The 27,676-nt window shown below is 40.3% G+C and overlaps 1 protein-coding gene across 1 annotated transcript in view; it reads left to right on the forward strand.

The window, feature by feature from the left end:
• Positions 1-27,676, forward strand: part of ITGA8 (integrin subunit alpha 8) — a 180,798-nt gene that overhangs the window by 130,305 nt on the left and 22,817 nt on the right. Inside the window, exons 24-27 of the mRNA XM_029236499.1 lie at positions 921-1,026; positions 3,239-3,397; positions 14,324-14,452; positions 22,529-22,642. Of these exons, the coding sequence (XP_029092332.1) occupies positions 921-1,026; positions 3,239-3,397; positions 14,324-14,452; positions 22,529-22,642 (508 nt within the window). The remainder of the gene's footprint in view (positions 1-920; positions 1,027-3,238; positions 3,398-14,323; positions 14,453-22,528; positions 22,643-27,676) is intronic.

The following is a 27,676-nucleotide window of genomic DNA, read 5'->3' on the forward strand; positions in this document are numbered from 1 at the left end:
CCAAGAGATGTTTTCTGCTGAAGTTAGCTGAAGGTCTGAGAATTCTTTTAAAGATACCTTTTACCTAAAAACTGCTAGAAAGCATTGTTTGGGGGGAATTATCCTTTTTAAGATTATATAACAATAACAATTTAGTTTGCAATCAATTTTTAATATGGAATAATGCCACGTGCTCCCTTTCTAGGTGTAAGTAGCAGGCAAAAATACCTTTGTAACAAGTTAATATCCTACTTACATGATTCTACCATGTAACTCTCACATTCTCTCACTCTGTCTCACGCTTTCAGTTATCTATAAAATAACTCTAGAACTTGATCAGGCTTTATTTTGGCTCTGGGCCTGGCCTTGTGAGAGGTATGCCTGCGTTCATGGAAAGCCAGAGAAATCTAAGAAGGAGAAATATACAAGTGGCCACTTTTCCACTCTGAAGTATTTAACTAGAAATGGTATTTCGTCACAACTGGACATTTCACACACCACACAGAAGTCTAGATTTTTATCCACAAAAATGTCCCATTTCTTGATATGGCATAAAGCATGGATTATAGATCCCATGCGGACGCGCACACACACACTTACACAGGATCTATAGATATATGTATGTATTTACGTATGTGTATGTGAAATTATCCATCTCAGCTCAGGCATGCTCTCTGCTCTGCCCCCTAGTGCCCAAGAGAGGAGATGCTATAAAACAGTCAATCTCTGAGCTAGAGACCAGTTAATTAAGAGATGTTTCAGACCCTTACCTATTAGTGATTTTGCTGAACAAAACTTTCACTACTTTTTTCCTTGCAGAAAATATCTATTCAAATAAATTGACAGTCACTCTTTGCCGCCGCTGTTAATGTATTCCACACAAGTGAAGCGTTCTTTACATGTGCCAACACCAGCCACTGACGTCACATTCCATGTTTCAGGGTATCCCACCCTCCGCAGATCGTTCTGCCCATTCGTAACTGGGAACCGGAAGAGAAGCCCCGCAAGGAGGAGGGAGTTGGACCACTGGTGGAACATATTTATGAGGTAGCCGTTGTCTCTGTTGAAATTGCGTTCAGGGTTTGTTCTTATGCTCTTTAGTAATAATAAAAGACACCAGTCTGAGGTCGGAGCTGTTTATATCCTGCCTAGATTTGTCCTCATTTGCTCTCATATTGCAGTGGGTGCTGGGAGTGTCCTGTTAAGTAACCACTCTACCGTCGCTTGCTTTTTAGTGGCGAGAGCCATTATACAGTGAGAAACATTTTATCTTGCTCCTGTTCATTTTTAAATGCTGTTTATTTCCTCTCTTTTAATGTTTGGACAGCCTACTTCTAAAAATGACTAGCTCCCTAGACTTTCACTTCTTCCTACATTTTCAGCTATTTTTAAAACCCACCCACCTCTTAAACTAAAGGGTCACCAACCAGAAGTTATCAGACAGAGAAAACTGTATGGATTATTCACAATTGTACCCCCCAAAATGCATATGTAATGTGGGTGGATGGTAGATAGGTAAGAATAATTTTACTGTTCATTCGACTAACCCCAATCAGACATGTATCTTATTCTGAGATTTAAGATAGTCCACTGATTTTTCAGAAGCAAACCACGAGCTCCTGATAAAGCTCTGATGATCTGATCCCACTTCAAGTGTTAAATTGTTTATAGGGAAGAGCTTTGTGAACACATTATATGAAACATTTAAATTTTTTTAGAGTTGGAAACCAAGATATAGTAAAGGGTTAGTTTAATAGTGGTTCTTTTTTTTTTCTTTAAATAAAGTAATTGCTATCAGTGGAGAACAGTTTTTCCTGTTCAACTTCAAGGGGCCAGGAATGGAAATCTGGTGAAAATGATGTTACAAGCCATTTTCTGTTTGAGGTTCCTTCTTGGTCAATGCTCCCTATCCCTTTCTTGTGTCATGCATGCCACTGACCCAATAATTCTGTGACTTTCATCTCAAGCTACAAGGGACATGAATAGCATTCTCTAAGGATAACAATAAAGCCATTTCAAAACTGATGAGCTGTTTACATATATGGGGAAGAAGCATCAGCTCCTGTGCAGTGTCAACATGAAAGCCTGCCATCTGCCCAACCTGTGGTCCAGAATCAGAAGCCCTGTCCAAAGCTGGATCAAAGCTTTGGCTTAAGCTCTCTTGATAACAAAAGGATAACACAGTCCCCAAGGCCATTCAGATTAAGAACCTAGCTGGAAGAAAAATTATTGTCAAATAATTTATTAAACCTTGTGTGCACTAGTTTCTCCTTAAGAATGGTGAAATTTTAAAGTCTGAAAACATTCAAACTCAATCGTTCTCAGGGCAGCCCCGTTTCTAATCCGAGCAAAATGGATCATAAAATTTTAGGGTAATAACCAGTAGTGCCAAAAGTAATCGTTGAACATTTCTTACAGGCTAATCTCTTGTCTCAAAATATACTTTTATCACAGGATGCCATGTTGCTTTGATAATATGAATTAAACAAGCCACCTAATAAGCAAAACCAATAATAAATTGTTTTATGGATCATCACAGTTGTCAGAACTGTGGGAAAAAAAGACGAAAGGTCCCAGCTAACTTTGAAGTGAAGTTTTGAAAACCACAGTAAATTTAAATCCACTTGATGTTTTGTGTCCTGCAAGTATAGGATTCTTGTGTTCGAAATGTTCATCTCCTTACGCACTGTGGCCTTTCTTTCCTTGAGATTCGTTGATTAAAACAGAAGGAGCTCAGCTTTGAAATGCACACTTGAAGTGAACTGTGGTGAGCCCTGACCATCTCTGGTATTTGATGGATAGCCATTTTTCCAGAGGGTGAGAGAAAGTGCATCGCATATGGTTGCAATTGACAAATCAGTAGTCAGGAAAGGGGCAGATTTCGATGTAAAGAAAGAATAACCAAGTTTAGAAAGCAGATAATTAAAATGGCATTCCTAGCACTGTGATTAGATTAATGTAAATGTAAGGTAAACTGCACAATTATCAGACATGCTGAATCTGGTCTTTGCAAAGGAACTCTACCCTTAGAGCTTCACAGATTGAATCGTCTTCTCTCAGCATCAGCTCATCTTTTGCTTTCAGAACTCCTCTTGCTTATAGAGACTCTGTCTTCCTGTTTTCATGGTCAAAGTCCATATTTTGGCGTTGACTTAAAGCCAAAATAAATGCTTCTTTAGAAGAGGTCCAGAGTCTATGGAGTTTGATTTCATCTTGCTGCCTTGTGCTAACCATTCCATGATGTGTTCCTTGCTTGTAGCTGCACAATATTGGACCAAGCACCATCAGTGATACCCTTCTGGAGGTGGGCTGGCCCTTCTCTGCCCGGGATGAATTTCTCCTCTACATTTTTCATATTCAAACTCTGGGACCTCTGCGGTGTCAAACAAATCCTGCTATCAACCCACAGGATATAAAGGTAAGAAGCCTTGTCTAACCAGCAGCTTGGCTCTATTTTTCATGGTAAGGAGAAAATACAAACAGTGGCTTACTAAAAATAAAAAGCAAAGTAATTATGTTACTTCAGTGATAATTGATCAGACCTTTGCTTTTACTATAGGTAAAACACCAGATCTAACTTAAAATATCACTCCTAGAAAACTTCAGTTTCTCCTGGTTTTATTGCTCATGGTAATCTGTCATTCATTTAGCCTCTTTCGATATTACCTCTTACATATGGTTTGACTAGCAGCATGACTAAACCCAAATCAGAAATAGACCCCCATGTCATGTTTTGGAGAATTTGTACAAAATGCTATTTATAAAGTCTTTTTTGGTACATTGCCAAAAAGCATAAGGTTCTTTGCCAAAATGGGCTTTTCCAGATGTTGCCAATAGCAAGTAGTGAAATGCGATAATTTGCCAAAGGCCATCTTAATGCCCTGAGAACCCCCAGCTTATAGAGGCGCCTAGGTCAGGGCTTCTCAAACTCTAAGCGCATCTGAAATCACCTGGAGGTCTCTGTAAGACACAGGGTCTGGAGGGGGTCTGAGATTCCGCCTCTCTGCCGACCCCCAACCCGATCACCATCTGCTGGTTTGTGAGTCACACTTGCACTCCCCAGGACCTCAAGCATCCACAGAGCTGATTCTGTCCAGATTAAAACCCAAATCTGGCTTTGGGTTCCTTCTGGGAAGGAAAGAAATTAATGAGTGTAAGCCCTTGAAAATGTCACATTTGAATGGAAAAAAAAAAAAATCCCTCGTTAATGAGATGTCCTCAAAACAGAACTTCATTAACACTCTCTAGTACTGGCAGGGACACGATGAGCAGAGGGCGGGCTTTGGGAAATACTAATTCAATCATCCGGAACGCAGGTCCGCCTCTGTTCTCAACCAGTGGCACTGGGGCACTGACATTATGAAAGGATTTCTTCTTCAACCCAACATGCCTTTTATTCAAAGAGAGGAAGATTGAAAGGAGGTCCAGTATTCACGGATTTGTGGGGCAACAAGCCTCATTCTTCATGGGGGACTAATAAATAAGGCCACTTGTATTCCACGAAATTATTCTTCACTGAGATAATTTTAACATCTTCAAGGACAGTAGCTTATTAGAAAATAGTATCTTTAAATGTTAATAGATAACATCTAAGTAATGAAAACGTTCACATCTCTTGTTCTGCAGTTACCTGAGACCCTGTTTCAGTCATGAGATTCTTGGAGCACGTGGTTACGCAGAAGGTTTCTGATTCTCTTTGAGTTTAATGCTTAGTGTGTATCTGACACTATTTCTATATATTTGTATATATTATGTAACTTGGTGCAGTGTGTTGGTGGTGAGTTATTTTTGTCTTTGTTGCAATTTAACAAACGTTTACACTGGCTGTAATGGTACCAATAGATAACTAGCCTTAAACATTGGCAGATTCGTGCAAACTGGGTGGGAGTATGTCCCCGTTACCTGCATTCCCTGCTAGCCAGTTATTTCTTAAAGTATAGACTTTGATTAAAAATCTTTCTGAGGCTAGTACTTTTTAAAATGCAACTCAGTTATGCTTATTTTATAAAACTCCATCTGTAGAAACTGAATATAAGATTTGATTACAATAGAAAGTAAGAGCATGCTAAAATAACTAAGTATAACAAGTTGTGAATTCTTGAAATTCTGAATTCATGGAAAACTTGAAAGGTTACTACTTTCAGGTTCTCAAAGTACTTTTACCTGTATTTAACAAGTATGACCCAAAGAGTCTAAATGAGCTTTTATCAATAAATAGATTTTAAAACTTGATAATCAATTTTTATATGAGTAGCTATAAACAGTTGAGAGTACTTGGAAATTACTTTCCTCTTAAGATATTAAATAGTTTCTTGGTGAAGTCATTATTAATTTACTTGGCAATTTCTTTCTTTCTGGATAATGCAAAGCTAAACAGTCTATTCTTTGTCTTAAATATGAATTGGAAATTAGCAAATTATTTATTATATCTTGTTGTTGTCAAAAGAATAGGCCAGGTAAACTTTTAAATCTCATATCGATTTCAGATTCTTGCATCAAAGCTAATTGCCAGGGTTTTTTTTTTTAATTGGAGTATAGATCGTTTTATTTTAAACTATCTAATTTTTTTAGAAACTTAGTTCTTTAACTGGGGAGCAGAGAGGGGGTGGATATGGTATAAGGAAAAAGGAGACAGAAATGTATTTGCATAGGCAGAATCAAACCACAGAGATATATTCGCACAGGCAGGATCAAACCACAGAAATATATTCGCATAGGCAGGGTCAAACCACAGAAATATATTCGCAGAGGTAGGGTCAAACCACAGAAATATATTCGCATAGGCAGGGTCAAACCACAGAAATATATTCGTATAGGCAGGATCAAACCACAGACATATATTCACATAGGCAGGATCAAACCACAGAAATATATTCACATGGGCAGGATCAAACCACAGAAATACATTCACATAGGCAGAATCAAACCACAGTATTAAATCTTACCTATGGGGGGACGAATGTACAATTCCTTACTATATGGTTCTACAATTTCTTTATGAGTAGAGGGATAGGTGGTGTCTCTAAAACCTCTGCATCTACCAGTCTTTTCTGAGGATGCTCCAGTCTCCACTGGATCAGCCACCAAAATGTCCCAACCATGGACCTATCAGAGGAGAAACCACCACCTCAACTTTCTGAAATTTCTTCCAGAGGATTTCCAGAGTTGCCCACCATGTTTTCCTCTTCAGCCATTCAGTTGATTTCCTTTCACAAAAAATCCCTTTCTCTTGTGTTCACATACAATTTTTTAGTCCACTTCTCCCATGTATATTTTCACTTTTATCCACTTACCACAGAAAATAGCTCTCTCCTTCACTGACTCTTTCCAACTCTCACAAGTTCTCAGGAGATTGGCTTATGAATTGGAAACCATCGGATCTCCTCTGAAACATTTTCTAGGCCACCCACTTTAAGGAACCAGTGCCTCCAACTCTAAAACCTTTGAAATTCCCCAGATATCCTCCGCAGAATCTCCACAAGGCTTCACTCTAATTAAGTCTATCAGCATTTAATGTAATGTACTTAACACAACCATTTTTTTCCTATTTTTAAAAATTACTCATGTAGCAACTGCCCTGGCTTTATTTTTTATTGCAAATACTTAGTTGTGTGCATCAAAGCCATACTGTGGATAAAGTAGATTTTCTTGTGGGCTGGCCCGAGAACTGAATCACCATTTAAAACATCATTTCTAAAGACGAAGGTATTCTGAGTGCCAAACGTTCAAGGCTGAAAACCTTCTGAAATACAACCCACCTATAAATGAAGTATGCCTTCCAAATGCATTCTCCTCACTTCAGCCTCCAAGTGCAAGTCGGCCTGACCGGGTTCAGTTCTAACAGGAAGTGTACCGTTTGGTTATCCCATGAGTCACCCGAATGTCCACAAGGTTTGAAGAGGAGACACTGACCGCGCTGCAAAGCCACCACCATGTCCGTGTTCTCCTTAGACCTGTGGCTGTCTTAGGAGAAAGTGGGCACACGATCTCACCCCCATCCCACTCATTTGTTACCCAAGTACAGAGCATCGACAACTAAATTAGGGTTGCGGGCAGGGAGGACACATTCAGAAGGGCGTGAGGTTTTTATCTGTAAGTGCTTGCCTCATGTTAGCCTGCGCGGGGACCCACTCAGCCTGCTTTCTGACACTGTTCAAACGTCTGAGCGTGGGGGTAGAAAGAAGCCCGGGGAGATGATGGGCTTCAGGAAAAGCTTGACTGAGGTGCACAGACCCTTGCGGAGTGCAGCTCAAGCAAGCATGAGGGGTGGCACTTGGGAGTGTCAGTGTCACCCCGGCTTTCACTCCCAACTCCAATGAAAAGGCTGTGGTCTCTGGTTTTCTGTTCCTCCCATGATAGTTCCACTTCATTTCTCTGTCTTCTACAAGCCTGGGGACAGAAGCAGGTGGCCGTGACGTTTCTACTTCCAGACTCCATGGTCTAGGGCAGGGACAGAGGGTTTGGAGGCGGCCATTTCCCCACATCCTACCATCTGAAATATTCTGAAACCTTCAACTGTCTGCAGCACTCCAACCAATCCATTAAATCTAATTCGTTCCAGATCCTTCTTGGAATAAAATTTTAGAATTGGGTAAAGTATTTCTCAACTATTCTAAAGCCAGTAAAATAATGATTTCAAACTACCAATTTTCTTATTTTGGTGGACTCTATCCTAGGGTTGGGAGAGTCCTTCAAACAGGCTACAATCTCTCGATAAGATGAAGTTGAAAAAGTAAACACGATTAAGGAACCAAATTTGCATAGAGAGTAAAGAATTTTTTTAATTGGCAAGATTTTGTCAGGAACAGCCAAGTACGAGATGCTGGGACACAGAGCTACGGATTGTAAGACTGTGCCCAGAGAGCAAAACAAACAAGGTGGTCAAATTCAACCTGCGTTAAGATCACAGTAGAATGTTCTGGGGCTGAATTCAAGAAGGGAGAATCCTGAGGTAAAAATGATCTCACGGGGACTGGACTAGGACAACTGATAGCAAGAGAGAAAGCCAAGGTAGGAAGAACTGTCTTTGGAGCCATGGAAAGCAGGAAGTTACCACTGAGAACTGATCTCTTGAACAAGACCGCTCCCACAGGAAGTCCAAATTACAACCAGAGAGTGCAGACATGGAAAGCAGAAACACAGAAACTGTTCATCAGGGATTACAGCCCTGCAAATTGCTTTTTTAAATCAGACAGTGGCTTGGCAAACTTGCATAGTTTTGTCTTATCCTTAAGAGAATTTTCTTCCTTCTTAACTGCCTCCATCTGCTACTGCTTCTTGTTAATTCAGAGTGCAGGACACTTGGTACTTCGTAGGTCAGCAGCTTCCAGCCCAACTCTCTCTCTCTCTGTCTCTCTTTCCCTCTCTCTCCCTCACTCTTCCCTCCCCCCTCCCTCTCTCCCCTCCTTCTCTCCCCCCTTCCCTCCCCCTCTCTCCCCCTCCCTTCCCTCCCTCTCTCCCCTCCTTCTCTCCCCCGCCCTTCCCTCCCCCTCTCTCCCCCTCCCTCTCTCCCCTGCCCTTCCCTCCCCCCTCTCTCTCCCCTCCCTCTCTCCTCTCTCCTCTCTCTCTCCTTTCTCTCCTGCTCTGATAGAGGAATTTCATTCACCTGTTACTTATAACACTACCTGTAGTAGTGTTACTTATCACATCACCAATTTTCAGCCACCAAAGACAATATACTTTCTGAGGTCTATTTCTCTTTGCCTTATCTTCTCTTTAAGATGGTCTTCAAGTTCTCATGTATATTTCAGAAGGTAAAAACACATGTCCAACAACTAAGCTTCAAAATCACCAAAGGAGTGAACTGATTCTTTCAGTTATGCTTTGCGTGAACTGTTCAGGCGGTTAAAAAACAGCTGCGGTTTTTTTCTCTCCCAACAAATCCTGAACATTTATGTCTTAAAGAAAATGACATGGTGGACCGACCCCTTGGGCTTGTCTCTGTTTCGATTTAATTACAGGCAAAGAGTCACAGGAGAGAAGGGCGCCGCCCCTTGTGGACTAGGAATATCTGAAATCCAAAGGCAAATGACAAACAAGTTGAAAAAACAGTGTGTGTTGCGTTTGTTTGGATCCGCAGAGCCCTTAATCGAATGTCACCCAACTCTTCTTCCAAAGCTGCATTTCCAACTGCATTGCACATTCCAGCCACACAGTATCCCTTTAATCTGTAAATTTAAACCTATCCTAGGGTAAGAGTTTGTGAAGATTTATGAAAATAGAAAACTCCTGTTGGGGTCAGATTCAGACCAGCACTGGGGAGAGAGCCATATTGCTAACAATTGTTTCCTTATTGCAGAAAGAAGCAATTTTCATGTTTGTTCTAAAGAAGATACATGAGTGTTTACCACCAGCTTGCATAGCACTTAGCAAACATTACCCTGAACTGAAAGTCCGCCTAACATGGGCGCTAAGGGGCCAGCCTCCCTCACCCCTAAGGGTTTCAGATTAAGGAAAAACTTGACTTATGGGTTCATGATCCATTGTGAAACAGGCTCTGAAAATTCATCTGGAAAATAGCCTTTAACTAACTGTTTACATTTCTTGGATAACTTCTACCTTGTTTTTTGGGTTGTATTTTGTTTTGTCCTTGGAAATAATTTCTGGAATGCCATTTGAGAAAACTGTGTTGCGAGCCATTGGAAGACTTTCTGATGATGGTGTTTAAGCGTGGCATTCCTCTGTCCGTAAAACAATGTCACTAAAAGAAAGAAACACATTTTATCAACCAACCCCTGCTGTGTCATATGTTCATTCTCTAGCTCAGAGAAAGTCCTTTGTTTTACTGAGAGACCACTTAGAAATATTTGTGAGAAACGGTACACCAGGGACCACCACAATAGGTTGTGTCATAACTTTATCTATGCACAAGCTGCATCTGATATGAACACACAGGAAGTTGAAGGGTTTTCTTCTCTTTGGGTTATTATTTTACTACAGCTACTACTACTGCTGCTGCTACTACTACTACTACTAGGCTACACCTTGGGAATAAAAAATATGCCCTAGTTCTTTCCAGCATCTCTGCTCTATAGTTTGGTTACTTACAAAGTTAACATGTCTCCCAGTGACCTATTAAAAAAAGAAGAAATTGGACATAACAAATCTCAAAGCAAAAATTACACACACACACACACACACACACACACACGAGTGTATGATGGAAAACATATAAGGGAATCTTAAAGATTTCCACAATTCTGAATTTTCTGTCTAAGCTCAAGTTTTAATCTTACGCTGTAAAGATTTCTCTATCAGATTCTCCACCACTGAGTATCCCTGAGCTAACTCATGGCTCACCTGCCATTGTCCTGGAATACTGCAAAGGCCATGGGGCTGACCCTCACCCCACTCCCAGGCACCTCATCACCCCAGTGCTCTGAACATCACCTCTAGCTACCTGACCTCTGAAATATTCAGTTCAGCATCCAAGACTCTAAATCAATCTCCTGCTTTTCTATTTTTCCTCACTTCCTTTCTCCACTAGCCCTTTTCTTCCTTGATATGAAAACTTTCTCTGAGTCAGTTCACCCACCCGACTCCCAAGGCTGCCTTTGGCCATGCTTTCTTTCCTGCCAAGCCTGGAATCCACGATGAGCTGGTTAAAACATTCTTGTACAAGCTCCCTTACTTCGCCCCCCTTGTCCTCTATCCTTTCCGAGTCCCTGCACCCTCCCAGATTTTGGCTTCTCTACCACTTAGCCTGCGGGCTTGCTGCAGACCGAGGGCGGCTCGTGCATCTGCAGACCCCCCTCTGCCATCTGATGGTCTCTCCCTCCGGCTCTCCTCAACCGGCTTCTCCAGACCTTCACTCCTCTCCCCGTACCTCCTATCCAGTCTCTTGAACATCACTACTATTAGCAGGTGATCTTAAAGTGAGACAGTCTTCAAATGACCCATTTCCCATCCCAAATCCCTCCTCACCGCCCGCCTCCCGCCCACACATACACCTTCCAATCATCTCTCCCTCATCCTTAGCTCCTCTCCAGCACTTTCAGAGGAAAGTTCTCCCATTTCCAAATTTAACTTTGCTGCATCGACTATTCCCCGTTTTCTGTATCTGCAACCTCCTCTCTATTAGCTCCTTCCTTGGAGCCTATAAAGTTACTTATTTCCTCCATCTTCAAAACAAACAATAAGCAAATAACTTGCCTCTGTATCCTCTTACAAGAACGGATTTCTTTTCCCTTCCATTGTTAGCCAAGCTTGCTACCCCTACTTCCTTATTTCTCTTTTACTCTTATTATAATTTTTTTGGTTTTCATCTTAAGAGGTACTAACCGTCCATCATAGGAATATATCAGGCAAGATGTAAAAAGATAAAGAAGAAAATATTTAATTTCTAGTAATGTCACCACCCACTTACTGTTATATTTTCTATTTATTTATGCATTAATTTTTCACTTCACCCATAAACATTTCATTGTATATTGCCAATAATTAAGGACACTCTTTAGAAACCCATAATTCCATTATCATACCTAAAAAGTAATTAGCAAAACTTCCTTAATATCATTAAAACTCCACCACTGCCTAACAATTAGATGGCTATTCTAAATAGTCCTATTTCTGACGCACAATGTAAATAAAAAGCCATTTTAAAAAATGGTATTATGTGTGCAATTTTGTAACCTGCCTTTTCCTCTTACTAAGATCTTATATCTTTCTAAATTACTACATAGCTCTACATCATTTTTAAAAAACTGTCCAGTAGTCTTCTGTATAAATGTTGTAACTTTTAAACCAGCATCCTCTTTGTGCCCTTAAAGCTTTATGTTACTATCTTTTGTCTCCCTTATAAATAGCTGCTAAGAGTATTCATGTTTTATTTTGCTTTGTTTTAGTGCTTTCTTATTTGGAGGATGAAGCTGCACCTCATCTCTTAGCCGTTAGGAATTAGTTAATATGAGAATAAGATTGAGATTTAATTTCATACTTCTTCAAATAATTATCCATTTCTCTAAACCCATTCATTCTTTAGCTTCTGTGGTTCAGTTTCCACCTATACCAATCCCCTGCTCAGGAAAGGGCATCCATAACTTCTTTTTTTGTTTTTTTTTTTAATTGAGATATAATTGACATATAACATTTTATTGTATTCAGATGTACAACATAATGATTCGATATTTGTATCTATTGCAAAATGATCATGATGTCTGGTTAACATCCATCACTTTATATATTTACAATTTTTTTTCCCTTGGGATGAGAACTTTTAAGATGTACTCTCTTAGCAGTTTTCAGATATACACTACACTACTGTTACTTATAGCCACCATGCTATACATTACATCCCCAGGACTTATTTACTTTATAACTGAGATTTGTACTTTTTGATCCCCTTCACCCATTTCACCCACCACTGACCCTCACCTCTCACAACCACCAATCTATTCTCTGATAAGTTTGTTTCGTGATTTTTTTGTTTTTGTTTTTTTAGATTTCACTTGTAAGTAAGATCATAAGGTCTTTCTGTGTCTTATTTCACTGAACATATTGCCCTCAAGGTCCATCCGTGTTGTCACAAATGGCAGGACTTCCTTCTTTTTTATGGCTGAATAATTCTGCATTGTATATCGTTGTATATGTTTAGCACAATTTCTTTGTCCATTCATCCGCTGGTGGACACTTACGTTGCTTCCAGGTTTGGCTATTGGAAACAGTGTTGCACTGAACATGAGTGCAGATAGCTTTCCCAGTTAGTGTTTTTGTTTTCTTCGGGTAACTATCCAGAAGTGGAGTTGCTGGATCGTATGTCCATAATTTCTTAAGTGACAAATTCAGTGAATCCTTTTAGTTCTAAACTTTCTTTATTCCTCAGCAGGATTTAACATTCTTAGTCACTTATTTTTCATTTATTTTTCTTTTCTGCTACATTCTTTTGGTCAAGCAAGTCCCTGAAGCCAGCCCAGGCTTAAGGGGGGGATTAGACCCTAACCTGTGCATGGGAGGAATAGCAAAGAATCTAGCCCATTAGTCACTATTTTTGCAACTTTCTTTTCCTGAGGCTGCTGTAGAATCACACTTTCCTGGGTTGTCTCCTACATCTGATTTCCCCCTGTGACTTTTCCCAGCTGGGTCTCCTTCCTCTTTTTTTTTTTGTTTTCTGATATTTGTTGGATGTTATATATGACTCTATGCTTCTCATCTGACATTTTCTCATGGGGCAACTCAGACCAGTTGGCAGACAGTGACTGTACAGCTTGACAGGTGCTGATGGAGAGCACAGCCATCATCTGGAACATCAGACAGGCCTCAGGGAGTCAGCCTGGTGCAGGGCAGGAGCGGAGCGTGGTTCTGCTTGCTGGGAAGCAGGATGCCCGGGCCTCTTGATGAAGGGGGAGGCTGGCGGAGCAGACGGAGGTCAGCATATAGGGGGCTGTGTCATACCAAGAAGCCTGGACTCTATCTTTCTGTTTATCCAGTAGATTTTTCTAGGTTCTTAGGACATGATGAGCCCTATCATTTCAGCTGCAGTGTAGGCATATCTTTTTTCATTCCACGGAGACGAGCATACTAGGATTCTTCCTGTGACTACAAAAAAAAAGACTGGGTAAAAGATGTGCTGTCAGGGACAGGTAGCGGGGAGCAAAAAATTAGGTTTTATATTCAGTTGGTCTAAAATAAAGAATTTTAATGGGATACTATGTGTGATTTACTGGAATTCTCAAAATATTTATTCGGTGATCAGATAGGGCCAGCACGGAGCCTGAGATAACATCGTAAGTTCTGGAACACTTGCAAAACAAACTCAGGGCTGAAAACAAGCTCCATCATGGCACACTGCTCACGTGGTGTGCTAGGGAAGAGTCATTTTCATTGCAACACAGTTCTCTCCTGAGGGAGCACTACTGAACAGCTACAGGGTTTGGGGCCCAGACACGCCCAAGTCCTTGACCACATCTGGCTGTTTCCCCACCATCAGCACCTCACTTTTCTGCCACCTCAGGATGCATCTCACCACACAGAATGTTCCTCGGTTCCCTGATCGACAATGAGAGCAAAGTAATGGGAAAATGACAGCTCACGCTTAGAAAGTCCCTTCCACCCTCTCTGCCCTTACGGGGAAATCACTTCTGCTTAAAATCTTACGCTTATAAAGACAAACTTTCCAGGAGTGCCTCCCCCGGGCTTCAGGAATTCCTGTAAGTGGAGAATGGAAAGGCGTGTTTGCCGCCAGTGTGGTTCGTCTTGCTGATGTGTATGCTGCTGGTCAATGAGAACGGGTCTGAATTCTCAGGTGAATCACAGTCAAGGAAAAAAAAATTGCCTAGCACTCAAGGCAAATGAAAAGGTACCGAGCGCTCATGTACCTGATGTGCTGTTTCTGGCTCGCTCTTTGCAGCCCGCTGCCCCCGCCGAAGACACCCCCGAGCTGAGCGCCTTTTTGCGAAACTCCACCATCCCTCATCTGGTCAGGAAGAGAGACGTGCCTGCGCTGGAGCCTCACAGACAGAGCCCCGCCAAGATCCTGGTGAGTTGTCTCAGTGCGCAGATTTTGGATTGGACAGAATTCCCAAATGCACGTGGTTTTAACTTCAAGTACTGCTTTTCAGTCCCCTCCCAGGCTCAGATACGCCCAAATTTTTGGCAGTACGTATTGTAGGTGTGAAAGCAACTACTTTTTTTTTTTTTTTTTTTTTGTAATATAACGTTTTCACTCTTCTGAACCTGCCCTGGGGGCCACAGGAGAGAAATAACAATGAAAACATAAAAGGTGACCTTTCATGCATTTCAAGAAGACAAAGATTCAGTCGTCAGCCGGTCCCCAGACACTGAACTGGTGAGAGTTTGAAGTGAGCCTGGAACACTGCCCATGCAGTGGGTCCTTGGGGTGTCCATTCCTGACTCTCACAATTCTCTGCTCCAGTGGAAGAATCGAGGATGGTATTTGCAGATTTCCTGGGCCCAAAGCAGTGGGGTCTGTGGTGGATCTAGCCTGAGCTTAGTCAGCCCTTCGTGAAACTGTGGACGGCATTCATGACTCAGCTTTTTTTTCTGGCCACGCTGCGTGTCATGCACTATTTTATCTTAGTTCCTGGACCAAGGATCAACCCCCTGCCCCCTGCAGTGGAAGTACGGAGTCTTAACCAGGGGATGGAGAGGGAAGTCCCATAACTCAGCATTTTAGATTCAGTTTTCCCACTCATTCCAATGTGAATGTTCATGCCATTGGTTTTATGTGTAAAAAAGGTTAAAATGTTGTGGTGTTTTTCAATGTATGTCTTTTTAAAAAATTTATGCCAGACCTGACATATTATGAGTGTACTGTCTCAAGAATCTTTGATCACTGTAACAAACGATAATAAAACCAACATAATCTCCCAGCGCTTCACAAGTAGAGACACATAGGGATGGATAGGGCAAAAAGTAACCAAATATATAGAAAAACAACAGTATAAAACAGAATTTTTCAAGTCAGGATGACAGACTGAACACATGTATTTGCCTAGTTTTCTTCCCCAGATCCTACTGAAAAGACAATAAAAATTTAATTAGTGAAAATGTATGTCTTGAACATGCTCTGACATGTATTTATTTCATCTTGACCATACAAACAGTTTCAAACACGGAAATGGCCACAAAGTGCAAGGAGCAAGTCTAACATAATCAGTTAAACTTAAATCAAGAGAGGAACATTTATTATAATATTGATAGAAGTACCTGCAATTACATGGCAAAAAGCTATGGCAGTCGGCAGATATGACTCAAGTTCCTGTAAATTTTTATGGCACTGTAATATTTTTCAAAACATAAGAGCAGGGAATCTATATGCTATGCAGTTTAGGATAAATTAATAAAACTAATGTTATTACTTTTTTAAAGTTTCCAGGAAGAATGATAGAACAGAAAACAATGATTTAAGTTATGAGGTTGTAAGGTACAGCATGGTGACTACAATTAATAATACCGTACTGCATATTTGAAAGTTGCTGAGAGAGTAGAGCTTAAAAGTGCTCATCACAAGAAAAAAAAATTATGTAACTATGCGTGGTGATGGGTGTTAGGTAGACTTATTGTGGTGCTCATTTCACAATATGTACAAATATTGAATCATTTCATTGTATACCTGAAACTAATCGTGTTCTATGTCAATTATACCTCAATTCTTTTTTTTTTGAATTTTATTTTTTTTATACAGCAGGTTCTCATTAGTTATCTATTTTAAACATATTAGTGTATAAATGTCAATCCCAATCGCCCAATTCTTCACACCACCACCACCACCACCGCTTTCCCCCCTTGCTGTCCATACGTTTGTTCTCTACATCTGTGTCTCAATTTCTACCCTGCAAACCGGTTATCGGTACCATTTTTCTAGGTTCCACATGTATGCATTAATATACGATATTTGTTTTTCTCTTTCTGACTTACCTCACTCTCTATGACAGTCTCTAGATTCATCCATGTCTCTACAAATGACCCAGTTTCGTTCCTTTTTATGGCTGAGTAATATTCCATTGTATATATATACGTCTTCTTTATCCATTTGTCTTTTGATGGGCATTTAGGTTGCTTCCATGACCTGGCTATTGTGAAGAGTGCTGCAGCGAACATTGGGGTGCATGTATCTTTTTGAATTATGGTTTTCTATGGGTATATGCCCAGTAATGAGATTGCTGGGTCAGGTGGTAATTCTATCTTTACTTTTTTAAGGAAACTCCATACTGTTCTCCATAGTGGCTGTATCAATTTACATTCCTACCAACAGTGCAAGAGGGTTCCCTTTTCTCCACACCCTCTCCAGCATTTGTTGTTTGTAGATTTTCTGATGATGCCGATTCTAACTGGTGTGAGGTGATACCTCATTGTAGTTTTGATTTGCATTTCTCTAATATTTAGTGATGTTGAGCAGCTTTTCATGTGCTTCTTGGCCATCTGTATGTCTTCTTTGGAGAAATGCCTGTTTAGGTCTTCTGCCCATTTTTGGATTGGGTTGTTTGTTCTTTTAATATTGAGCTGCATGAGCTGTTTATATATTTTGGAGATTAAGCCTTTGTCCATTGATTCATCTGCAAATATTTTCACCCATTCTGAGGGTTGTCTTTTTGTCTTGTTTGTAGTTTCCTCTGCTTTGCAAAAGCTTTTAAGTTTCATCAGGTCCCATTTGTTTATTTCTGTTTTTATTTCCATTACTCTAGGAGGTGGATCAGAAAAGATCTTGCTGTGATTTATGTCAAAGAGCGTTCTTCCTATGTTTTCCTCTAAGAGTTTTATAGTGTCCAGTCTTACATTTAGGTCTCTAATCCATTTTGAGTTTATTTTTGTGTATGGTGTTAGGGAGTGGTCTGATTTCATTCTTTTACATGTAGCTGTCCAGTTTTCCCAGCACCACTTATTGAAGAGACTGTCTTTTCTCCATTGTATATCCTTGCCTCTTTTGTCATAGATTAGTTGACCATAGGTGCGTGGGTTTATCTCTGGGCTTTCTAGCCTGTTCCATTGATCTATATTTCTGTTTTTCTGTCAATACCATATTGTCTTGATTACTGTAGCTTTGTAATATAGTCTGAAGTCAGGGAGCCTGATTTCTCCAGCTCCATTTTGTTCCCTCAAGAATGCTTTGGCTATTCAGGGTCTTTTTTGTCTCCATACAAATTTTAAGATTTTTTTTCTAGTTCTGTAAAAAAATGCCATTGGTAGTTTGATAGGGATTGCACTGAATCTGTAGATTGCTTTGGGTAGTATAGTCATTTTCACAATGTTGATTCTTCCAATCCAAGAACATGGTATATCTCTCCATTTGTTTGTATCATCTTTAATTTCTTTCATCAGTGTCTTATAGTTTTCTGCATACAGGTCTTTTGTCTCCCTAGGTAGGTTTATTCCTAGGTATTTTATTCTTTTTGTTGCACTGGTAAATGGGAGTGTTTCCTTAATTTCTCTTTCAGATTTTTCATCATTAGTGTATAGGAATGCAAGAGATTTCTGTGTGTTAATTTTGTATCCTGCAACTTTACCAAATTCATTGATTAGCTCTAGTAGTTTTCTGGTGGCATCTTTAGGATTCTCTAGGTATAGTATCATGTCATCTTCAAACAGTGACAGTTTTACTTTTTCTTTTCCAATTTGTATTTCTTTTTCTTCTCTGATCGCCGGGGCTAGGACTTCCAAAACTATGTTGAATGATAGTGGTGAGAGTGGACATCCTTGTCTTGTTCCTGATCTTAGAGGAAATGCTTTCGGTTCTTCACCATTGAGAATGACGTTTGCTGTGGGTTTGTCGTATATGACCTTTATTATGTTGAGGTAGCTTCCTTCTGTGCCCACTTTCTGGAGAGTTTTTATCATAAATGGGTGTTGAATTTTGTCAAAAGCTTTTTCTGTATCTATTGAGATGATCATATGGTTTTTATCCTTCAATTTGTTAATATGGTGTATCACATTGATTGATTTGTGTATATTGAAGAATCCTTGCATCCCTGGGATAAATTCCACTTGATCGTGGTGTATGATCCTTTTAATGTGTTGTTGGATTCTGTTTGCTAGTGTTTTGTTGAGGATTTTTGCATCTATATTCATCAGTGACATTGGTCTATAATTTTCTTTTTTTGTAGTATCTTTGTCTGGTTTTGTATCAGGGTGAAGGTGGCCTCATAGAATGAGTTTGGGAGTGTTCCTTCCTCTGCAAGTTTTTGGAAGAGTTTGAGAAGGATGGGTGTTAGCTCTTCTCTAAATATTTGATAGAATTCACCTGTGAAGCCATCTGGTCCTGGAGTTTTGTTTGTTGGAAGATTTTTCATCACAGTTTCAATTTCATTACTTGTGATTGGTCTGTTCGTATTTTCTGTTTCTTCCTGGTTCAGTCTTGGAAGGTTATACCTTTCTAAGTATTTGTCCATTTCTTCCAGATTGTCCATTTTATTGGCATAGAGTTGCTTGTAATAGTCTCTTAGGATGCTTTGTATTTCTGCAGTGTCTGTTGTAACTTCTCCTTTTTCATTTCTAATTTTATTGATTTGAGTCCTCTCCCTCTTTTTCTTGATTTTTTTTAAAAAAAGAAAACAATGACTGACAGCTATAGAATTCTCATATTCAGTGCCAATGAGAAAGCCCTCTGGCGAACCAATCTCCAAACCTATGGGAACCAACAATTTGGAAAATCAAGATTCGAATATATTTTCCATTTTCCACTTTGGCGTATTTCTCATGCATACGCTGAGGCAATGAAGTTCAATGACTAAAATTCCTTTGAATATTTTATTCACTTCTGTTGTAAGGTCAGATTTTTTCCCTCCTTCTCTGTCTCATTAAAGCTTTTTAATACAAGACGCTTTTTAACCTCTGAATATCGTAGAAACGTATTATTTACAGATGAGAGCAAGGCGAGCCTTTATTTCCATATCTGATTTTGCTAACTCATGTTTTATTCCCTTTCTCTCTTATTGGTTGAAAAATTGCAAATCATCCACCTCCCCATGTCCTCAAGTCAAAACAGTTCTGGATAGAGAGTGATTATGCAAAGTTTATTTTAAAATCAAAAGCTAAATAAGACCTCCTACGGTTTTTGTTTAGTTAAAAACAACTTACTGAATCCCATTTCTGATTAGGAATTTGAAAGTGCAAAATGCCAGCATCCTGTGTTGGGATCATAATTTCCAATTTGCATAGGAAAAATCTGTATCTGTTAACATGGAACTATAATTTCTCCTCCGCCTACGAATATCCTTGCCTTTCTCATCTTGGGTCCCTGCTGCTTTTGTACTTTTCATCCCATCTCCTCCTCTCCAAGCTTTCTTTTCCTCCCTTTCACTACTCAGCGTACAGAAACCTTATCTTTCTGACCCTCCTCAGCATATGATACTCTTGACCACTTCTTGAAATCATCTCATCTCTTGCCATCCCCACAACATTCTCTTCTGGTTCTCTTCCTGCCTTCTGGCTTGCCCCTTCTTGGAATTTTTCACCGACTTCTCTTCTGCCCATCCCTAAACGCTCCTGTGCCTCAGGATTCCATCCTCAGCCCCCTCCTCTTCTCTCCCATCGATTTTGCTCTTTTAGAGAAATTTCTTGTGTGACTCCAGTCAGGCCTAGGTGCGCCTTCTGCCATCTTAGCCCCTCCTGACTACACTCTAGACTGTATACATCCATCTGGATGTCTGATCGACCCCAGCCCCAACATGTGCAAAACTGTCTCCATGACCCCCCCGCCTGAAATGTGTCTCTTCTCTAGCATTCCCAATCTCAGGAAAGCCAGTACCCATTCACTCAATCCCCCAAACAAAAGAGCTCCCCCATCCCTCTCTCTCTTTCGTCCCAACCTTCGATTAGTCACCAAGGATCTACTCTACTTCCTAAACTTCTCTAGAATTCATCTTCTTCTCTCCAGTCCCACTGCGTCAGTTCAGGGCCCCACATTTCTCACTTGGACTCTGGCCATTTCTCACTTGGCCTTTATCAACCTCCTTGCCTCCCACTCTTCTCCCTCCATTCTTCCTCACCTACCACCCGTCCCCTAAAATACAAACATGATTAGATCCCTGGCTTAAAATGCTTCATGGGCTTCCCGGGACCTTCTGAATCAAACTGAAACTTCTTAGCAAATAGGAAGATTCTTTACCACCTAGACTTTACCTCATTCATATCTCATTTCCACCTGCCCACCCCACCCCCCAAATACCCTTTTCTCCTCTCTTCTGAACATGCCCTGGTCTTATACAGGAGAACCATGCCCTCATCACCTCATACTGCTAAGTAACTCTTCCTCGCCCTTCAAGATTCATCCTGAGCATCACCTTCTCCAAAAACCCTCCAACAGAGCTAGCTAACAGGGACCACCATCCCAGGGAGTCTACAAGAATTACCTCCTTCTGACTCCCCTCTTTTGTCTCCAGAGGGTGGGATTGGTGATACACAGCACGTCAGTAACGGAGCACAGGTAAACAGGAGAGTCCTCACAAGGGGCACGAACTGTAGAACTTTGAGATTCCTGTTCCTGCTCAATGCACAAGGCCCCAAACCTCTCAGCGCCCAGCTAGTGGAACCAGAACGGCTCAGCCCACCTGTATTTGGAAACATCTTAGAGAAATCTGGCCTTACTGGACTTTATCAGATACACAATCCTGACTGCTTTGTTTTTGGAGAATTCTGAGGTTCTCAGAAAAGGTTTTTATATTTTTTCAAACCATTTTTTTAAGTTGAGAATTATGTTTTATTTTTTGGCCACACCGCGTGCGGAAACTTCCCTGACCAGGGATCAAACCCGTGCCCCTTGCAGTGGAAGGGCAGAGTCTTAACCACTGGACCACCAGGGAAGTCCAAAAACAGTTTCTAATTGTATCAACAGTACATTCCTCAGGTTACTCTGTGGTTTATGGACGTCATTAAAGTGAGATGCCTCAGTCCACTACTTCACATAATATCCAATAAACTGATGCTTACTGAGCATCAGTGCTTGAGAGGTGGAAAATGAATAAAGCACGATCCACAAGATAAATTCAGGTCAGTGAGGGGGTACAATTCGAGAAGTATCATCCTATCCATGGGCACACAGAAAATGAATTGTGAGGTGTCCATTGATTTACATATTGGGATCCAATCAGAAAAATACAATTCGATAGAATGTCATCATAATGAACTCTTTCTAGGAATATGCATTTCATATATTAAAAGTTACCCATTATAAGTTAGGCAACCCTACAGACTAGTTTAAAAACAGCTTAATATATGTGGAATCTAAAAAAATGGCACAAATGAACTTATTTACAAAAGAGAAATAGAGTCACAGATGTAGAAAACAAACTTATGGTTACTAGCGGGGAAAGAGGTGGGTGAGGGATAAACTGGGAGATTGGGATTGACATATACACACTACTATATATAAAATAGAAAACTAATAAGAACCTACTGTATAGCACAGGGAACTCTACTCAATACTCTGTGGTGACCTATATGGGAAAAGAATCTAAAACAGAGTGGATATATGTATATATATAGCTGATTCACTTTGCTGTACACCTGAAACTAACACAACATTGTAAATCAACTATATTGCAATAAAAATTATAAATAAATAAGTAAATAAATGCAGCTTAATGGATGGAACTTGCAGGAGATTCTGCCTTATAACCAGGAAGTAACTTAGATAGAATAATGTTATGGAACAAATACCTGTCAATGGCTTAATATCATTGGGTCTCTGAGATAATGGACTCATGGACCTTCTTCCAAAGCTTTTTCAGGATTTACTTAGTCCAGGGTCAGGTGTTGTGATTGTCTATAAGAAATATCCTCCCAAGTTCTGAGAATATGAAACAGCAGTTCAGTCACTGATGTGGGAAGATTGTTTTAAAGTCCTTAGAACAGAGCTTAAATTTTATGTTGTATTTTATGTTCCGTTTTAGCTCTACATTACCATTAACGCTGATGCATCTTTCCTACCAAACTGTGTTTTTTCTTGATCATTTCAGTGTACTTGTTCTTTATTTAAAGTTTATGGATTAAAGGATGACTTCTGAGGAAACAAAATGTAAATAAACTGACTTCGGTGTTGATTCTCTACCACAATTTAAAGACACTGGTTCGTCACCACTGCTGTTGTTTTTTGCAGAATTGTACAAATATCGAGTGCTTACAAATCTCCTGTGCAGTGGGACAACTAGAAGGAGGAGAAAGCGCTGTCCTGAAAGTCAGGTCACGGTTATGGGCCAAGACATTTCTCCAGGTAAGAGAAACAGTGCAGCACTGACGTGCCACTCACAGGAAACCTCTTCTCAAAAGCTCAGAGGGAAGCTTTTTTGAAAAGGATTTTTAGATGTTTTAACTTTTTTAATGTTTTGATTTTCTATTTTTTCCATTAAAATTTTTTATATTTTTAGATTAATTTTCAAATTTTTTAATTTAATTTTTAAAAAATTTTGAAGAACTCTCTGGAAGGAATGGAGCCTAGATCATCTGGTCATCTTTCCCATCAGGTGAAGTTGATATTTTTCCAGGTTTATTGAGATCTTATTGACATATGACCTATGTAAACTTAAGGTGTACAATATGACAATTTGATACTATATATTGTGACATGATTATCACAATAAGATTAGTTAATACCTCTATCCCCTCACATAATTACCTTTGTGTGTGTGTGTGTGTGTGTGTGTGTGTTGAGAACTTTTAAGATATGGGCTCTTGGGCTTCCCTGGTGGCGCAGTGGTTGAGAGTCCGCCTGCCGACGCAGGGGACGCGGGTTTGTGCCCCGGTCTGGGAGGATCCCACATACCGCGGAGCGGCTGGGCCCGTGAGCCATGGCCACTGAACCTGTGCGTCCGGAGCCTGTGCTCCGCAACGGGGGAGGCCACAACAGTGAGAGACCCGCGTACCGCTAAAAAAAAAGAGATATGGGCTCTTAACAACTTTGAAGTTTATACTATAGTATTGTTGACTATAATCACTATGTTGTACATTAGGTCTCCAGGACTTATTGATGTACTAGCTGCAAGTTTGTTCCTTTAACATCATGTATCCATTTCCCCTACACACAACCCCTGGTAACCACCAGTTCTCTATTTCTATGAATCTGGCTTTTTTTAGATTCCACGCGTAGGTGGGTTCATACCCTATTTTTCTTTCTCTGTTTGACTTATCTCACTTAGCATAATGCTCTCAAGGTCCATCCGTGGTGTTGCAAAAAGCAAGATTTCTTTCTTTTTTATGGCTGAATGATATTCCATTGTGTGTGTGTGTGTGTGTGTGTGTGTGTGATATGTTAGGTGAACGCAATTTAAATATCCTCAGTCCCTAAGACCGTCAGACAGTAACTGAGATTTGAACAAATCTGTTTGACTCAACACTATCTAGTAGTTCCTCGGTAAATAGTAGTTAATGAAATGATGGTGAGTACAAGAACATAATTCAAGCCATATGCCCAGAAAAATTCAAATATAAATAGTTTAGCAGGGGAAGAGATAGTGTCCTAGAAAGTTCTTCTTGTCTGGTGTTACCACAGCCTGGGCTTCAGCCAGAAGAGCTTCTCAGTAAAGTTCCAGGCACGTTGATTTGTAGATTCCTCACTGCTTTGGCCTGTCTGGACTGTGGCATCCCATACTTCTCAGGATGATTATATTGACTGTGTGTATTTTAAAGGTTTAAAATCTCCTTTATACTAAGCAGATGAATTTTTCCACGTGGAAATTGCTATTTATTTAAATGAGACTGCTGTGTTGTGACCTTGTTGTTTGGGGAGGATTTGGGGGAAAAAAGCTAAATTAAAACTCCTCAAGTCTATGCATTCTTGCCCATATTTTAACTACCAGAAAACTCATTTGACTCATTGTACCATAGAAAATCCAAGGATAAAATCCTGAGTCTAGTTAATAATACAGAATTTTGTAGCTCTAGATTCTCACGTTTTCTGTGAGTCAGAATACTTGCGGTAGTCTCACAAATCTTATACAATTTTGTTTCTAAAATAAAGAGGAGGAAAATTAAAAGTATTTTTAAAAAGTTTTTTGTGAAGCATTCTTTTTTTTTTTTTTTTTTTTAACCTAAGGCAGGATTCTTCAACCTCAGCCCTATTAATATTCTGGTTCAGAGAATTCTTTGTTGTGGGGTGGTCCTGTGCATGATAGGATGCTTAGCAGCATCCCTGGCCCCTGCCCACTAGATGCCAGTAACAACTCTCACCTCAGCTGTGGCAACGAAAAATGTCTGCAAACATCGCCAGTGTCCCCTGAGGGCAAAATCATTCCTGGCTTTGAACAACTGACCTAAGGAGAAGGGCAGTGCACAATTTCTTTTTGCTGTTGTTGTTAAACCATGATTTATTCATTCACTCAATAAATATTTATGAAGTACCAACTGCCAACTATGTGCCAGGCACTGCTTCAGGTACCACTTGCATGCCATCAATTTGCTCACAGCCATTCTGCTTTTTGACTGTTACTTTTTCTCTAAGAGTTGGGGGAGATGAGTTTTAATGAATCCCCAAGCCCACACAGTCTAAATGATAACCATCCACCCCTCCTATTACTTTGGGTATCACATCCTACTGAAATGAGGAAGCACAGCTTTTCAATGAAGCAGGACTAAAATCATTACGGCAAGGGGGAAATGACTATTTCAGATGACATACGTCTGTCTGTGCATAACATACTGTTCCAATAGAAGACCTATGGAGCGAAAATTGCACCTTTAAGAAAGACAAATACCATATGATATCATTTATATGTGGAATCTAAAATATGACACAAATGAACCTATCTATGAAACAGAAACAGAACCACAGACATAGAGAACAGACTTGTGGTTGTCAAGGGGGAGGGCGGGTGGAGGAGGGATGGATTGGGAGCTTGGGGTTAGCAGATGCAAGCTATCATATATAGAATGGATAAAAACAAGGTCCTACTGTATAGCACAGGGAACTATATCCAATATCCTGTAATAAACCATAATGGAAAAGAATATGAAAAAGAATGTATATATATATATATATATATATGTGTGTGTGTGTGTGTGTGTGTGTGTGTAACTGAATCACTTTGCTCTGCAATCAATTTGCAGAAATTAACACAACATTGTAAATCAACTATACTTCAGTAAAATAAATCTTTTAGAAAGTTAAAAAAATAAAGCACTTTCACCATGTAGAAGTAAAAAAAAAAAAAGAAAAGAAAATTGCATCTTCATCTACCTGTTGAAGACCCAGTGGATATGGGAGAAGTCAATAGCAATTGAGGGATTTTCTTTTTTTAAACAGCTTTACTGGAGTCTAATTGCTTTACAATGTTGTGTTCGTTTCGGCTGTATAACAAAGTGAATCAGCTATACGTATACATATATCCCCATATCCCCTCCCTCTTGCGTCTCCCTCCCACCCTCCCTATCCCACCCCTCTAGGTGGACACAAAGCACCGAGCTGATCTCCCTGTGCTGTGGGGCTGCTTCCCACTAGGATTTTCTAAACAATAACTATTGAGCACAAGTAGAGTCAGACCAGGACAACCTGCAGGGACGTTCTGAGGTTCTACCAGAGCAAAGTGACGCTTCCAAAGATTCAGGAGAGACTGGCACACATCGCTTCATGTTTACCCACAGCCATAGCCCAAACTTCTGTACTTCCACTGTTTCTGCTTATACCAGTCTCAGAAGCTGATGGCTAGAGAGGAGAGCATTACTGCAAACTGCCGCTGGCCTGCCGCTCAGAGAATATACTACATCCTGGAAGTCTTTAATAGTTTTGTCACACAACCCAGCAGGAGGCAAACATCTTCTGCCTTCCTCATCCGGGAGAGAAAGTTTACGATTCTCGGCTGACGCGATCTGCGGCATTGTGTTTGGCTTTGCCCACAGGGTAAACATGCACACTGGCCTTTACTGCTACACGATGGTCTGTGCTGTGACTGCTGCTTGAAAGAGCGACCTCTTTAACGGCTTAAAAGTTTGGCCAGCAACTGGTCTAAGTTTTGCTCTCCCACAACGCCTTGTTTCTGGGCGACGCTGAGTATTTAAACACAGGCTTTATAAAATGGGCGTGTGGTTTAAACATAATTCTTGAGAAGGAATTTAGCAGCGGGGGAGCTCTTCATGGTCCCAGCCACCCTCACTAGGTCTTTAACCAACTTAAAAGCCTCACTCTCCACTCCATTTTTTCCCAGCTCTGTAACTTTTATTAGTACCATGACCGTAAGCCAATCTTTGTGCGCTAGGTACGTAATAGAGGCAGGTGGTGGGCTGCAAACCGCAGTTGAAATGATGTGGCAATGACAGAGGGATAGGGCATTTTCTGAGGATTAATAGCTAGCTGGGGCATGTGGAGGGTTCAAGATATTGTCAAGGGATATTAACTCCGGCTGCTTTTTTAATCCTAAATGGCCTACAATATGGCAGTGATGGCTATTACAGCAGTAGATTGCCACACAGAAGAAGAGATGATTTTTTAACATAAGAATAACATCATAGTTATGTAAAAAGCACTGCTGAAAGCATTCAACTTTGAAAATGGAATCAATAAAAGGCCTGTGCCCATGAATTAAACGCTTACCTGTACCAGGTTTTTGACTTACAGACACAGGACTCGTGTATCTTTGATGCTGACCTAGATCAGAGCTTAATAGCTCATATTTCCCATTCCGTGGAGCTTCAGAGCATCTTAGAAAAATGAAAAAAAAATGCATTTTTCTACTGAAAAGGGTGGAAGAAACATTGCTTTTGGAGAATAATTTAAAATAAAGAACACATCAATCTATGAGTTGTATTATTTACAGTCTATTTGCCTACCACCAGATTTGTTCAGGTCCCAGACTGTGTCCATTTGCATCGCTGAATTAGCTAACGGAGGTGAGAGTGTGTCCATAGCCCCTTATCATGATCGGCAGCCCTCATTGTATGTCACTACCTTCTCTTACAACTTCCTGAACTTCCTAATCTCATTTATGGGGGAGGAGGTCCAATTCAATAATTGACAGAATTAAACCTTTTATAAGGTGCTATCAAATGGGTGGACACAGGATAGGAGGGTCATCGGATAACCCAGCCATCTGATGTGTTCATTCACCATCCATTCATGCTGTCACTCAAGCAGGACTGATGCAGCCCTTCCAGGCATAGTGTTCCAGGTGCTATGGAAGGTATAAGCCTTATTATATTCCACACTCTATGCCTTCCAGTTTTGGGTAATCTTGTCGGGGAAGAAAATAATCAAGAAAGATAAAAAACTAAACAACAATGTGGAAATTCCAAACAATACAGGGCAACTATAGTTTCATCG

Source organism: Monodon monoceros, unplaced genomic scaffold (genome assembly GCF_005190385.1).
Source record: "Monodon monoceros isolate NGI ecotype Baffin Bay Population unplaced genomic scaffold, NGI_Narwhal_1 Super_Scaffold_21, whole genome shotgun sequence".
Taxonomy (NCBI): domain Eukaryota; kingdom Metazoa; phylum Chordata; class Mammalia; order Artiodactyla; family Monodontidae; genus Monodon; species Monodon monoceros.